The sequence below is a fragment of the Megascapheus bottae genome, chromosome 3, assembly GCF_031878675.1.
Source record: "Megascapheus bottae isolate mThoBot1 chromosome 3, mThoBot2.hap1, whole genome shotgun sequence".
Lineage (NCBI taxonomy): Eukaryota > Metazoa > Chordata > Mammalia > Rodentia > Geomyidae > Megascapheus > Megascapheus bottae.
Window position 1 is genome coordinate 5,874,933 of NC_143511.1, and position 15,917 is coordinate 5,890,849.

Genomic DNA, 15,917 nt, shown 5'->3' on the forward strand with positions numbered 1-15,917 from the left:
TGTATGTGTATGTATGTATGCATGTGGGTGGTATAGTAAGGCTAGAATTCAGTGCCTTGTGCTCAGTTAGCAAGGGCTCTATCACTTGAGCCACATCCCACCTTTTTTTTGCTTTAGTCTTTCCCATAGGGTCTCTCTCATGCTTTTGTCTGGATCTAGAGCTAACTCCACATCTCTCTTGCACCTTTCAGACAGATGACACTCAACCCTCTTTTTGACGTTACTGTTTACATATAGCCATTAATTCTTGGAGGATGCTTTCTAATTCTATATTCTCTACTTTTATTCGGGTTTTATATATTCTGGATCTTAAATGAAATTATTCCATAAGTTGTTTCAATAACTATGTCATTAGAAGAATTACAGGTACATTCTGGCCTTGGGTTTTCGACCTATTCTGATTCTTCAGGGTCAAAAATTCTATCATGAGTCCCCCTTGCTAGTAAAACACTGACCAATATAGCTTTCAAAGTTACTGCATAAATTAAAATTACTTACTCAAAGATGCCAATACTATTTATATGCAGATCAATTAAACCCATCTGTGCTTACAAATCAGAGGAAAGCATTAAAACAGATTCAGTTAATTCAATTCCTTAATATCTCACTACATATGTAAAAGGTTGCTTTATCCAAACAAGGTCCAATCATGGAAACTCTAGCCCAGTGTGGCCTCAGGTAAAATGCATTACAAGCTCATATCCTTCATTTCTGTTATACTGGTTTGGATTTATTTATCACATGCTGCTTTGTACATGATCTTTGATATACTGTGTGTTTCATCTTTCCTGAGCCAGAAATGACATCTCACATTTCCTTGCTATTTTCCAGTAACTTCTTACAGCCATGTGAACAACATATAAAAGAAATGTGCTGAGTGAACTGACTTAGGTTTTTATCAGCAATCCTTATTATCTGAAAGGTAAGACTATTTTTAGTAGCTGTTTTTAGTATTTTTCTATGAATACAAAATCTGAGGTCAAATGAGAATAAAATGGACATGCAGCTTTTAGGTGAGGTATCAAAAAGCACTGCCACTTTTGGTCCAGTCATTAAAAAGTGCAAAGAGCCTGCTAGGACTTGGGAGTCAGGCAAGTTTACTTACTGTTCTGATATAACAAAAGCCTCTACTGAATATCCATGGTACATATCTCACCTGAAACCAACCCAAGTCTATGAGCCTGTAAAATGAAATACTCTAAATTTCAAACTTCCTATTCAGAAAGGATTGAAAGAATGACAAGACAGTGGAAGAATACATCCAAAGCACTTTATGTACAAAATCTTATTTAATTTCAAACCTTCTGTGTAAGATGTAAAAAACACATCTCATTGTACAATGAGAAATATAGCAGTTAAAAGACAAATGACAACTAAGGAAAGTGACCCACAATGAGACTTAAAGAAGAAAATCTGAGGGGCTGAGAGTTTGGCCTAGTGGTAGAGTGCTTGCCTAGCATGCACGAAGACCTGGGTTCCATTCCTTGGTACCACATACATAGAAAAAGCCAGAAGTGATACTGTGGCTCAAGTGGTAGAGCTCTAGCCTTAAGAAAGCCCAAGGACAAGACAGTGCTCAGGCCCTGAGTTCAGGACCCAGGACTGGCAAAAAAAAAAAAAGGAAGAAGAAAAAATGAGCACCCAAGTAAACAACCAGATAACTGAGGAAACAAGAATCAGACTGTGTACAAGAGAACAATGGAGCAATGGAGTAACACAACTGAAAAACTTAAGACTAACGTCAGGGATTTTATAGCTAGCTGAAATGCAGGTATGAAGACAAACATATAAATATACAAGATTGGAGGCAACAGAGTTACCCCTAGCTCTTCCTAAAAAATCCACCCCAAAAACAGCTTCAGAAGCCACAATGACTGAAGAGACATCCGCTCAAGAATACAGGTAAGCAGTTATCACAGATTTACCTGCAGAATTTTCTAAAGGATACAACACAGTACAGACCATGTCTACAAGTCCTAGAGAGAACAATCAACAAGGAAATACTGAGATTACATGGAAAGTGCAGTCATCTCCCTGACTGTCTTAGAAGTATGTATCAGGAAAAGGACAGTATTTCAAGTCACATGCTGAAAGATAAAAGGGAAGGAGCAAGAACAGATCACCAATGTCTCTATTTCTCACAAGAGAATGTGCTATTTATTCTGTGAAAGTAAATGTTAGAGCAAAAACTTCCCAGATGCCCCCCCCAAAATAAAAATACCATAAAAATTATATGACAAAACTTAAGGCAAGGCATATTGATTTTATCAATATTAAAGTAAATGGGCTTAGCTGGCCTATTAAATTAAAAAAATATCACAGGAAAGCAAGTGACAAATTCAGGGAGCATGTAATTGGGTGGCAGAGCTGGAACCAGCATCAGGTCTGTCCCCACATTCTCTGTCTAGAAGACATGAAAGAGATCACTCATAAGAAAGCCAAGAAATGTTGATTAAATAGACTTTAATGAAAGCTTGGATCATTAAAGTACACAATGATTAAATAAGATTTTTATTGTTAAATAGTAAAAAAATATTTTTAAATGCAAGAGGCAAGTATGAGTTTATAAAAATAATTATCACTATGGGATTCATTCAACAAGTACTTATTGAGGCTGTACTTGAGCAGGTCTTCTTCTAAGCTGAAGAGTCAAGGCTGTGAAGAGACCCAGTAATATAAATGAAATAAATAACTGGACTTAGACACACGCTATTGCCCATCTTTTCTAATAGAAGATGGAAACAATGGGTGACCCACACTGACACTAGGTGCTACTAAAAATAATGCATCTTATTAGTGCCATAAGAGACTAGGCACAAAACAGCAGCTTATTAAAATGCCTTAGATGAGTGTGTCTGCCAAGGAAAGCATTCTGTCACGGGAATGAAATTAATGCTGCTTGTAAAAGTAACTTAAAAAAAGCATTAATTTTTCTTTCCTTCCTCTTTCTGTTTTATATGAAAATGGCTTTTATCTTTCATGGCTTGGAAGAGTTGAAGGGTCTGGCATCAAACATGTTAAAAATCAACAAGAATGTAATTATCTGTATGCTTTCAAGTGTTTTCAAAATACATGCTGGTTGGGATTTTCCTAATTTAGAAATGTGTGCCTTATGATAATCTAGGACTGTCAATAACTTGACGAAAAGAATTTTTTAATTGTACTCAAAGCATTCTTTTCTGTCACAATTATTTGAGTTGCTTATACTACCCCACTTCCACACAGAATTTGGTGCAACGTACAGCACCCTGTCCCACTGACAGTTACGACATTACTTTAACAGTATATTTATAGTGGCTACTACGTGTAAAACACTTAGAATAGGACTGACGCATGGCAAGTGTTGGCTATTCCTGTGTTAGTACTTCCATTCAGATTCCTTATATTAAATATATGAATAAGTACATGATGCCAAATGGAGAACTGTATTTTATTAAACTGATAAGAACAGATTCTACACTTGATCTTAGCTAAAAGGCTAAGAAGCAATGGAGAATTATATCTTAATATTCCCCATTATGCTAGTTGGAAAAAGGAAGCGGCTTTAGGACAAGCAGAAATCTCAGAATGCTCTTGAAACTGCAGACTCTTAATAAATTTGCGAAACTGATGAAACTTTAATAATATAAAGTTATTGACAAACCAGAGTCTCCTGTAGAGGTGGCCAAAAGCACATTTAATCGGCAATTTTACTCAGGTCAAGCTAAAAAACATGATGACGACAACATAAGAAAAATAAAAAGATATTATGAAACCTGATAGAACTTGAGATCTGGGAACAGAGGATTTAATAAACAATGTATTTGTTAAGGATTTATGAGGGAAAACAAGATGCACAAATAAGATGGAGGTGCTCACATGAATTCTAAATATTTCAGCAATAAAATAACAAATTGCATAATAACAGCACTGTAATTATCCCTTTTGTTTGTTTTTCTTTGTAATTACTTTTAATAAATTACTCTGCCTCCCCTCATCACTCAAGTAACTTGTCATCCAAAGGCACAATCAGTACAGCACAGAACACAAAGCCACTTACAGATAGGGCAGGAGGGAGGGAAGGGGGCAGGCTGGTGCCTCAAGAGCTGTGACTCACTAGAATCCATAAAGCTTTTCTATGGGAGTCAAGTATCAATGAAGCTATTGTAAGAGATTAGGGGCTATCTAAACGTAGACTAGTTATGAATTCTTACAGGGAACTAGAACTTTCAAAAAGAGGCAAAGTCACTAAAAGCCTGGAAAACCACTCAAGGCGACTCCTGCCTCAGTTGCTTTAAGAGTAGCTGTTCAAAATTGGCAGAGTGCCAGATGGAGGCAGACTAGCTCCTGCAATGGGAAGGGACCTGTGCTTGCTTCCCGTAGCTCTCTTTTATGTTCACGTTGTACCACTTTGCTAACTTCTAAGTGATGATGGTTCCGGGTCATGCTGTTGTGAAGAGAAAGAGCAAAGTAATTTTTATCCATCGTAAATGAGTATTTCCAGAAGTTAAAATCGGTATAAAAACAAACTTCTGCCACGGAAGACAAATATAGCAATAAAGCATTATTAGAAATTTTTATGTATTTTCATCATTTTGAATAGTTCAATATTAGAACTATAATAAAAGTATCTTTTCCAATAGGGAAAACTTTAAAAAGGAACAATAAATGTAGAATTCACAAACCAAGCTGGATTTTAGATCATTTATAACGTATGCAAATTACTATTCGAGCTATAATTCTAACCGATTGTGATTCCAAGACAAGTGTGTAGAAAAGAACAAGTGAAATAAAAGAAGAATGAAAATGCTCCATGACTGAGGGAGGACACTATCACCAAATAGCTTTGATATTTTATTCTCATACTCAGAAAATGGAGCTCATTATTTGGCCCCAATTAAAAAGGCCATTAATTACTATGAAGTGCACATTCTAGACAACTATCTTTTCAGATCCTATGTTTCACCTTGGCTATTTCAATGACAATTTCAAAAAGTTTTAAATGATCTTATGCTCTAAAATGTTGATTTTCAGGCTTTGGTCTGGCAAAAAAGTAATAGAAAGAATGCTGCTGTTAAAAAAAAAAAAACAAAAAACATTTTTGCCTAGTGTTATTTATGACTAATCAGAACAACGGCCAGTCACTTCAGAATCCACTTCCAAACACACTACTGAGTTTTAATATCAGTAATAGCAGAAATTCAGTATTTTGCAAATAAATAAATACTCTCGCATTGAGTGATGACCAGAAACTAGTATTGTAAAATTTGTTCTCTGCCTATTATCAAATACACAAAAACTAGAAAGAATGACTCTTTTGAAACTGAAAACTGAAGGTTTTTCTTTAAAAAAAATCAATTATATACCATTCACATTTTTCCTTACAATATACTATTTCTAAACTGTTAAATTCATAAGCTGTAAGGTTATTAAAACTACTATTTATACACATATACTTACAAAAATTGATGCATAAATTGCATTTGTTTTTGAACTGGTTCAAGGTAAAAACAGGAAAAAAAATGGGTAGTCTTCTAGCACCAATAGCAACTTACCAACATCTACTGTTTAACACATACACTACAAACACATACATACAAATCCTACTGTGGCAATCACAACTGCCCCTGGCAGAGCTGCCTGACCCTCTCATCTTAATTGTCCTTTGTGTAGTCAGCCTTGGTCTCACTGATTTTCTGCTGAAAAATTATTCAAACTAAATAAAAGGAAATTGATAAAATGACAAAAAAACAGAATTGGAAAGAGAAAATACCTCAGAATAAGAAGCAGAAAAGATGTAAGTCTGTCATTTTAAATGAAGTAAATAGAACAGTTTAAGAGAACTGAGTTTTACAAGGAGCTGGGGTACAAGGCTAAAATGGAGATAATGTCAGAAAAGATTCTGAGATATGTAAGGCAGGAAAATAGGAGATGAAATCCCAAGAAGACAGCTCAGAAAGGCAGGGCAGCTATCTGGTGGGAGGGAATGACATGAAGCAGAAGGAACCAGAGGCCAGGAAAGGCCAGCAGAGCATTTTAAATCACTATCTGGGTGCCACATCTCACTCACCCAATTTCCTTTATTTCATTATTCGTTGTTCTAACCCACAGCTGAGCACAGGCTGTTTGTTTTGCTTCCCCTCCTGAGTTTACTGAAACACTCAACTAGAATTTCAAGTTCCATCAGAATGTGCCTACCACTTAGCACCTCAGAGAATTTCTTAAAGGGGAAAAACAAAAACCCTGTGAGATGGTTCCTTCTTTGCATAAGGTTCCTTGCCCTTGTCAGAGACTGGCCTTGCAGTGAGGCTGTTTTCTTTCTTTTCTCAGCCAGGCTAGAAGGTTCTGCTTTCCACAAGGCAGTAAAAGTTGCACTCTTCTATGGGAGGAAAAATGTTATGAGCTTAGCACAGTTAATACAGGATACTCAACCAAATGTACTCACTCATCCAGACTGAATCCCAAGATGCACACAGACATTTGGGGGAGAAAGAGGGAGGGTGAGGAGGAATGAGGGCAAGGAAAACAAAAGGGGCAAATAAAAGCAAAGGCTAGATTTAAAAGATGTACATCAGAAATAACTAAAACTCTTACAATAATATAAAACAAAGGCAGAACAAAATATAATGCTAATGTAGATAAAATATACTTGGTGCAAGAAAAAGGTCCAAGTGAATAATCTGCTCTTACTTGTGGTGTGATAGACATTCAAAAAAAAAAAAGTGACATTAGAATCAACAGTGAATGAACCCCTTGGTTCAAATCCCAACCAAAGAGATTTGATTGTATTCATCACCACAGAGTACAATCTGTATGTCAGAACTGGAGACACACTTCAACTAGGGCTGCAGGAATGCTTCCATGCCTTTGAGAACCAGGGGTAAGGCCCTTGAGTTGCTGATCTTCCTTCCACTGGCCCTTGGCAATATTGAATGTTTCCCCTCCAAACATTCTCTAAGGTCAGAATCAGAAAGCCAAAATGCCCAGAGCTCACAGAAAAGACTAGAGACAATAACCATTAAGGTACTCTTCTATGACTGACTGACATTTCCAGTTCTTGCATTCCCCACTTTATGTTCCAGGCTACCTTGGCTGTAAGTTTCCCTCCTTGAAAGGAAGTTCTTTAATGGTCCCAAATCAATGTTGGTCCCATTTTTTATTTTTTGCTCTTTTAAACTGCTCCCTGCACTTTCTAGAATGAAAAGTCAGAGTAGCATGCTTTCTGAGAGTCCTAACACAAAAGACTATCTAGTCAGCAGAGTTTGCTGAGAGAGAATTCCCATTCCCAGACCCTAAAAGCCTCAGTTGTTCTCTTACCCCACCCCACCCCCAATTCTCAAAAGCCACAGTGGCCATGTGAGAGGCAAAGATAAGGGTACTTGAGTTCAGATTTTGGTACAGTCGATACTGATAGGGAATAATCCACAAAGAGAAAGGTTTCTCCCTCTTGCATGGTAGATTATGTTCAGGCAATTTTATGTTTGATTTTTTTTTTAAATAGCTACAGCCATTTTTAAAGTACTTTTCCTTCTTTGGACATTTTATGATCTCAGACATCACCTCATAAACTTAAAAAAAAAAAACACCTAAATCATGAAAAGTTAAACAAACATAACCTTCCACAGCATACTGAGGAATATCTCAAAAACTCAAGTCTGTTTAAAAAAGGTAACTTTTCTATAATTGTTTAGCTGAAGTGACTAATGTTTAAAATGGGAGAGGCCCAGGGTAGCACTCTCACACATACTGAACGTCTAGGTAAAATCATACTTTCAGGCTAGTTCTTGCCCAACTGTTAGAAGCTGCTCTGTTCTATCCTTAAATGCACTTTGAAACTTCGGTATCACCTTCATTATGATGTGCTTTGTGCACATTCTCAGACACTGCAATGCCCATACTAAGGCAACACATCTCAGAAGTTGGCAGCAGGACTATCAGCAAGAATTTGGCTTCAAAATCAAGAGTGATTCATCATACATTCTAGCAGCAGAAAAACAACACACCGTTATTTTAATCCCCCAGTGCTATCTAGAACCCCCCTCCCCCAGGCAAAAAAAAACACAGTAAAATAAAATTAAGCAAAAGCAACAAAAATAAAATCTGTTTACATTTAGTCACATAGAAAATATCTGACTACTTACCTTATTTTTAAAATAGTTATCACAATGACAAATAAAATTTGAACCGAACACCACTGCAGAAGAAAAGGGGCACCCTAACTTCGAGAAAGTAACATACTGAAATTTTAAATTTAGGAGAATAAGCTTCTCATTGGCTTTAGAGTAAGAAACATTCCTTCTAGTATTTTTATCAAGTAACCCACTTCCTTCATGGCGCATTTTCTCAGGTGACTGTCATTTAAAATCTGGTGGCTATTGCGTCTCTCATCACCACAGAAGCCCTTCTGACATTTGTTTGGAAAGCTTTCTTTCGTTTTTCCAAGGTAACTTAGTGCCACAGGTCCTATAGTAATGGATCCTGCTCAAGTCCCCTGGCTCTGTTGAATGGCCATCTGGGTCATTTCTACTTCACAAGAGGGCTATTTCTACAGAATCAGCCACACCGCTCAAAGCAAACTCTGGTTTATTGTAAATTTATTTTTTAAAAACAAGTAAAATGCTAGTCGGATCATGGTGGCCAAGTAAGTCCCTTGGAAGAGGAGGCTGTGTATGGAGACCTGCACCCCCAACGCTCTTCGGGGATCCCCTACCTTTTCAAACACCTCTCCTTGCTCCCCTCGTTTCCGTTTTCGGGGTCTCCGGTTCGCTCGGATCCATTTCGTGACCTGCAGTTCAAAGACCACAGGGCATTTTTGAACAGGTCGACGGGTCTCGGGCTGCTCGTGGGTGGGAGTCTGCAGCCCCCGCCTCGCGCGCGCGGTCCTCCGCGCTCCACCTGGGGCGGCCGCGGCACCTGGCGGGGTCCCCACCTCCGCGCGCCGGCAGCCGGGCCCGCGGCGCGCCGGGGCCGTGACCTTCGCCCTGGCCGCTGCCTCGCGGGGTCAGGGCCCGGCTCCGCGGCCCGCGCGCCCCGGGTCCCCGAGCAAGGCCCATCTTCCCCACCACCGCCGCGCGTCGGCGGCGCGCCGCGGGACCCGCCGCCCCGGGGAGGGGAGGGGGGCGGGAAGGGAGCGCAGCCGCGCGCCGCCCGCACTCACCTCCGCGTCCACTTGCCGCGCGAGCCTGCACTCCGCCCGGGCCTGGTGCTCGGTCCGCAGCGGCTGCGGGGGGAGAAGAGTCAAGTTTAGCCCGGGGACGGCCTCAGCCTTCCTCCCACGAGCCCCGCCAAGTCTTCGCCCCTGCCGCCTACCTCGCCCGCCGTAGGTGAGGATGGAGATGGAGGCGCCGGCGGCGGGCGGCGGGCGGCGGGCGCGAGTCCGGCCGAGAGCGCCGAGCGGCCAGGCGGGCGCTCGGGGCCCGCAACACCTAAGGCGCAGCGCGGGCGGCGGGCGCGCGGGGCCGGGGCGGCGGCGGCGCGGGCGGGCGGGCGGACCGGCGGGCGCGGGGGCGGGGCCTGCCTTAAAGGTATAGGCCTCCGCACCGCCCTCCCGCAGGTCGCCCCCGCCCCGCGCCGGGCTATTTTATTGTTCTCCTTGGAAACATCTTCCCAGCCTCTCTCTAGGCGTCCCGCTCGCGCCCTCGGTCCCGCGCCCTCCCACGCGCGGTCAGGCCTCGGGCGTGCACGCTTCACCTAGCCAACCCCAGCCTTGGGTTCCGGGGTACCCGCCACGGGGCTTCTTGGACGGCTGGTGGAAAGGTGAAGTGCTCCGCCGAAGGGCCCGTGCTAGCTGCTCGCACAGGGTCGAAAACCTAAGTGGCCTCTTGGCTTTGGCGCAGGAAAAGGAACTTTCCTACGGGAGTGTTCTCGGGGCATAGATTAGACGCCATAAGTAGACCTTTGTCAGCGCCCCAGGACTCCCAGGTGGTGACAGGTGACCTCCGGGGAGGGAGACCGGCTGTGCAAAACAGCAGTGGGCGCGCGGGAATCAGAGACAGCCCGCACTGCCGAGCCTGGGCCAGGCGGACCTGCCACCGAGGTGGACCGCCACAGCGATGGCACTGAAGAGGCTCGGTCCGTTTCCATAACGAGGCCGAACGTTTCTCGTGGTTTACACACTGTGCCCTCGCTCAGGTTTTTCTCCGCCCCCCTAAGGCTTTTGCGCCCATCCACATCAGAACTCGATCGCGCTGGCTGCCAGCTAGGGCCGGGAAGGAGCTTTGGGTAGTACTTGCCTTTGCTGACTTTGACCAATCCTTTAACTTTATCGCATTTCTTTAAAGAAACTCTGTATTGCCCCTCTTTATTGCTACTCCATCCTTTCAAGATCAAAAGGTTTAGATCAAAGCCAAGATCAAACCCAATACTTTAAATAGAAGCAACTTTCCATGGAGTATTTTACACAAAGAGGAGCTTCTTAATGGAGACATCAGAGTGGAAAACTTCATTTTATCCGTTCATTCCATATTCATAACTACACTACTTAACCATACACTAATGGTGCGTCTCTAGTTCCTAAAATAAACAACGGATCTGCTCAAATGGGGTGGGGAGGGCTCTAACACAGTGTTTGGGTTTCCAGGAATAAAAAAAAAAAATCCAACTCTAGAGAGAACTATAAATGGATATATTAACCATTTTGTATCTTTAGCTAAGTATGAAATGCATCCTCATTTCTTAAAATTTTTCAATGGATTATCTAACCATGTTATACAATCACAATTTCAAACATTTTTTTCTTCTACTCTAAATGAAATGCACAGAAATAATTGATGCTTGATAAATCTTGGGTGCACATACTTAGAGGCCGATAAAAAAATTACAAATCGTGAAGTGGATATGCAGAGCTGTTTGATTTTAAATGGAAACAGAACCTTAAGTTATTCAAGTTTCCATGCTACCAATAACTGTACAAGAATCAATAGAAATCTGTCCAGAAAGATGCTTCCTTTTACCCAGTAAAAATACTTTTCCTTAAGAGTTCACTGCCCTCAGGAACTCTGGAACTATGAAACTGTTCAATACTGATGTAATAAAACAATGCCTTGCTGAAATGGACTTTTTAAAAAGGATATTCTATGTTGATTTAGAACACTTTTTTTTTCAGATTGTAGCCTTAAAAGAAACAAAAACAAATTTTACAACAATCTAGCAATAAAGATAGGAATAAAGATAACTTTTGCAAATTACATCTTAGACTTCTATGAGAATCTTATCACTACGGTGAGATAATAATTGAAGGTTGCTTTTCCTCATAATTTTCATCAGTTGTAGACACACACACATATACACACACACACACACACACACACACACACACACACACAAACACACAATTGTTCCTAATTCCATAAACTTCAAGGAACCACAAGAAAGACTGTGGGAACTGAGACCTAGGAACCCTACAGCACTAGCCACAAAGTCTCCTTTCTTCTAGCACCCAGCTCTTGAAGAACTCAAGGATTTCTGTCATAGGCTGCCCAAAGAAACTGTGTGATTCTAGTACTTTGTAAAATGGGAAGCAAAGGCTAGGATCCATTCTAAGTGCTTCCCAACTTCTGTATGTTGTTCTTTTCTCCACAGAAAAATCAGAGTGCTCATTCCCAAAGGTAATACCAATTCTATTACTTTGCTTTACTGAAAACATTTTGCTTATCTAGCCGTTATTTATCCTCTATTTCTGGCCTTGTAATACTTGTGAAAAGTCATTCTTTACTCGTCATTCCAAATTATGTCACCCTTACTATTCTTTCTAATTGTGTTTTTGTGTCCTTTTTAGTGGTTGCCTATTACAACAATTTAATTTTTTAAGTGAAGAGACTAATTTTTAGAGTAGTTTTACTTAATGGAGAAGGTACCTCTCATTCCTACAGTTCTCTCCATTTTTATCATCTTGCATTTGGTAAAAATTTGTTACAATTAAGGAACCAGTGTTATTATTAAATTTCAAAGCTTACATTAGGGTTCACTCTGTGCTGTACAATTAAAAGCTGTTTCCCAATTAGTTAATGGAATGTCTTTTCCCCTAACTGGACTTTATACTCTAGGCAGAAAGAAATCCTGTCTCTTTTGTTGGTCTTTGTCCAGTCACTAAAAACACTGCCTCCTATGTAGTAGATGCTCAATAAATGTTTAAAAATAGGGTGAAAGTAGAAAAGAATAAATGAATGAATATCACATAAAAAAATCTCAAGGGGGGAAGAATCATATATTGTTCTAATTAACTCTAGTTACCTTACTTACACTTATAAAAAGCACAGAATTGTAGGTTTTTTAGAAAGAGATATTAATTACAAAACCAGCATAGTTCTGAAGTGCCTTCAAAAAATACAAAGGAGAAATCAAAGGGTTCCTATATATGAATAACTGAAATAGCATTCCAAAATAGTTCCAGGAGCTGAATTTATGCTAAAATGAAAAATGAATATACTGCAAGATAATGGAAAAATATTAAAATTTTAACTGTCTTCAACACAACCTAAACATAGTTCTTTTGTTGTCTACTTGCACCTCCCTTTTTTGGGGGGGGCCTGGACACTGTCCCTGGGCTCTTCAGCTCAAGACTACTGCCCTACCCCTTGAGCTACAGCTCTACTTCAGTCTTCTAGAGATTAATTGGAGATAAGAGTCTTCTGGTCTTTTGTGCCCCAGCTGGATTTGAACCGTGATCCTCAGCCTTCTGAGTAGCTAGGACTACAGGCCTGAGCCACCGAGCGAGCACAGCGCACCTCCCTTTCTTTATGGGTTCATACCAATAATGGAACACTGTAGAGAATCTGGAAGATGGCTTTTGTTGTGTGTGCTGGGCCTGGGTGTTGCCCTTGAGCTTTTTTGCTAAAGTAGAGTCACAGCTCCACTTCTGGCATTTGGTGGCTAATTGGAGGCAAGAGTCTCACACTTACCTGCCCTGTTTAGCTTTGCACTGTAGTACTCAGATCTCAGCCTCCTGAGTAGCTAGGATTACAGGTGTGAGCCACTGGCACTTGGTGAGGCTACTTTTTAAAACCTGAAATTCTGCAGTAAGGAATGGATAGTCCAGTATCTTTCCTAACCTGAGAGAAGTTTTTAAGGCTATCTCAAAACATATGTTTTCTATTTGAATTATATCTTTTATAATGTCTCTGCTAGTAGACAAGTTAGAAAGAAAGTTGTTCTAAGAAAACTTCCTTGTCAAAGCAGTTTATAAAACTGAAGACAATTTCAAAGGCTAAGGAAAAAGCCATTACTATAAAATAAAAGTATTACTTAACATAGGACTGGTGGTTACTTTCAAAGGGATGTTTCTCCCACTCCACCCTACCTCATCAGTTTAGTTGAAGAGGAAGTTATTCCTTTCACAGGAAAAAGTGATACCAGTTTCAAATTGTTAATATCGTATACACTCTCCTCTCATAAAGAGTGAGGCACAGGGTAGAGGAATGAGAAGAAGCTGGTCTTTCTACTCAACAGGAAGGCCTATGGGGCAAAGAAGGAGCCCTTTAATTATCCCAACAGCCTCAGATGGCAAATTACACTCCCTTGGGCAAAGCAGAGGGAAAGCTATCCACACTAAGAAACCAAAAGACTTTTGAATACTAAACGAGGTTGAAGGTTCCAGAAACCTCTGCTGGTTTCAGAAGGGTTCTATTGCCAACATATGTTCAAGGATGAATTAAAAAATCACCTAGTCTGATGGCTCATGTTTGTTTCTTTGTGGCACTGGGAATGGAAGCCAGGGCCTTTTGCAAGCCAGACAAGGACTCTGTTAGCTGAATTATGTCCTCAGCCTGTGGAATATACTTGTAATCCCAGCACTCCGGAAGCAGAGGAAAGAGGATGGCTACTTTTAGGCCATCCTCAGTGACATAGTGAGGCCTGATCTCTAAAGAAAAGAAGAATAAGAATAAGAATAAGAAGAGGAAGAGGAGGAAGAAGAAGAGAAAGAAGAAGGAGAGGGAAGAAGAAGAAGAGGAAGAAGCAGCAGCAGCAGCAGCATCTTCACTGATCAGGAAGTAAAATTAAGTTTAGATTAAGATACAGTGACACATAGGAATTAGGAACAAATGAAAAAATTTCCTTTATTCTTTGATTTCTGGTTGAATTTAAAATTACATATAATTTGTCTTTCTGTCCATTTTGTCTCTGTGTGAAAATGAAGGCCAACTTTCTTCCTGAATAAGATTTTGGCCTTACTAAAGGGAACTCTTAGTGGAAGGCCTTATAAAGTAGAATTTTCAAAAATAGGAAATCAATCCCACACTTGGCTTAGCTGACTGCCAAAGCCTATGGCTCTACAGTGAACTAGCTAACAGAACTGCTTCCTTTCTTTAACCACAATCCTATTCTCACTGTTGATCAGAAACCATTGCAGACCTTTACTGAGGGAACATTTTACATGCTTTCTTCTTACCAACTCTCTCTCTTTCTCTCTTTTGCTTTGTTTCTCTGTCTGTCTCTGTCTGTCTGTCTCTTTCTCAAACAACATACAACACACATATACTCTCACTTTTCTTCAGCATCAGATTCTTTTGATGTCCAAACTCCTCTCCTAGATAGTATAAAATATATTGTTGTATTAAACCAGACCACCATAAAGCTGGCCCTGGACTTTGTCTTTCAGTACTCTCTGAATGTCTTCTTATCGCATTAAGTTCTGGTAAGAAGCCATCAACCTTTATGGAGGTGCATTATAAGAAACAGCCCTATAAAATCCATTGAATGTTTACCGGAAGGATGAGTTTAGAGGGTTGTTTATTACATTAGATAGTAATTTTCTGTGAGGGCCCACAGGAAAAACTTCTCGATATCAACATCAGGAGGAATGAGACTAAGGTAGTTGTTTTTTTTTTAACCTCACCAACAGTACAGTTTAGATTTATCCTTTTCCCACTTCTAGAAAGATTACAGCTCTTAGACCACACTTTAGTCTGTGCAGAAACCAAAGGGTATACTTTTTACATATTAATTTTGATTTTAGGATCCATGTTGTTTTCTGACTACTATTTTCATGTTGCTTCACTTTCCTTGACCCATTTCTATTGTCATATTTATCTATTTTTTCATATATTTTTATTGTAATTAATAGAAGGGTTACATTATATTCACCAGATAGAAGGTGCATTACTTCACAAACACTGATATCCTTTCTCATGTTTTGGTCCCCATTTCCCTCCCCTCATCCCCACTCCTCATCTTGTTTTCCCCCTTCCCTATCTTATTTCAAATAACCAAATAAACATATATATAATATATCAGATAACAAGGTAAAATACTGTAACAATATGAGATAACCAAGGGACAGCAAAAGAGATGAGAGATAACATAGTACATTAAGGACAACAATCTCTCATTATATGGCTTTTGTTTCTATATCCTGAAGGTCCTTTCATTTAGTGTCATCCTATATGGCCTTATGTATCTGGGTGTATTTATCTATTTTTGAAGATGTTTTTACTCCATTTTGAATAAAGAAGCTTATGAGTAAAGTGTTCTTTTTTTTAATCCTTTAATTTCCCTACTCTTTTTGGAAGAGAACAAATGGGGATCTGAAAATTTTTCATGATTCTAATATTTCTATTAACATTTATAAATAAAGTTAAGACCATGTGATTAATCATAGAATTCAATGAAAACAGTTATATGCCAGTGGCTCATGACTATAATCCTAGCTACTTAGATATCTGAGCTCTGAGGACTACAGTTCAAAGCCAGGCTCAACAGAAAACAAAAAAAGTCAGAAGTAGATCTGTTGCTCAAGTGGTAGAGAGCCAGGCTTGAGCAAAAAAGCTCAAAGACAGCACAGGAGTTTGGCCTAGTGGTAGAGTGCTTGCCTAGCATGCACAAAGACCCAGGTTCGTATTCCTTGATACCACATACATAGAAAAAAGCCAGAAATGGTGCTGAGGCTCAAGTGGTAGAGCTCTGGCCTTGAGAAAATCCAAGGACAGTACTCAGACCCTGAG

At 40.1% G+C, this 15,917-nt stretch overlaps 1 protein-coding gene and 1 pseudogene across 7 annotated transcripts in view; both read right to left on the reverse strand.

Moving 5' to 3' along the window:
* The window catches only part of Aopep (aminopeptidase O (putative)), a 336,146-nt gene that overhangs the window by 67,583 nt on the left and 252,646 nt on the right, over positions 1 to 15,917 (reverse strand). For all 7 annotated transcript variants that reach the window (XM_090329500.1, XM_090329499.1, XM_090329503.1 and 4 more), the window contains 2 exons: positions 9,137 to 9,199; positions 8,690 to 8,764 (listed from right to left, as the gene is read on the reverse strand). In XM_090329500.1, coding sequence (XP_090185626.1) covers positions 8,690 to 8,764; positions 9,137 to 9,199 — 138 coding nt within the window. The remainder of the gene's footprint in view (positions 1 to 8,689; positions 8,765 to 9,136; positions 9,200 to 15,917) is intronic.
* LOC150064877 (U2 spliceosomal RNA) lies at positions 3,316 to 3,490 on the reverse strand (annotated as a pseudogene).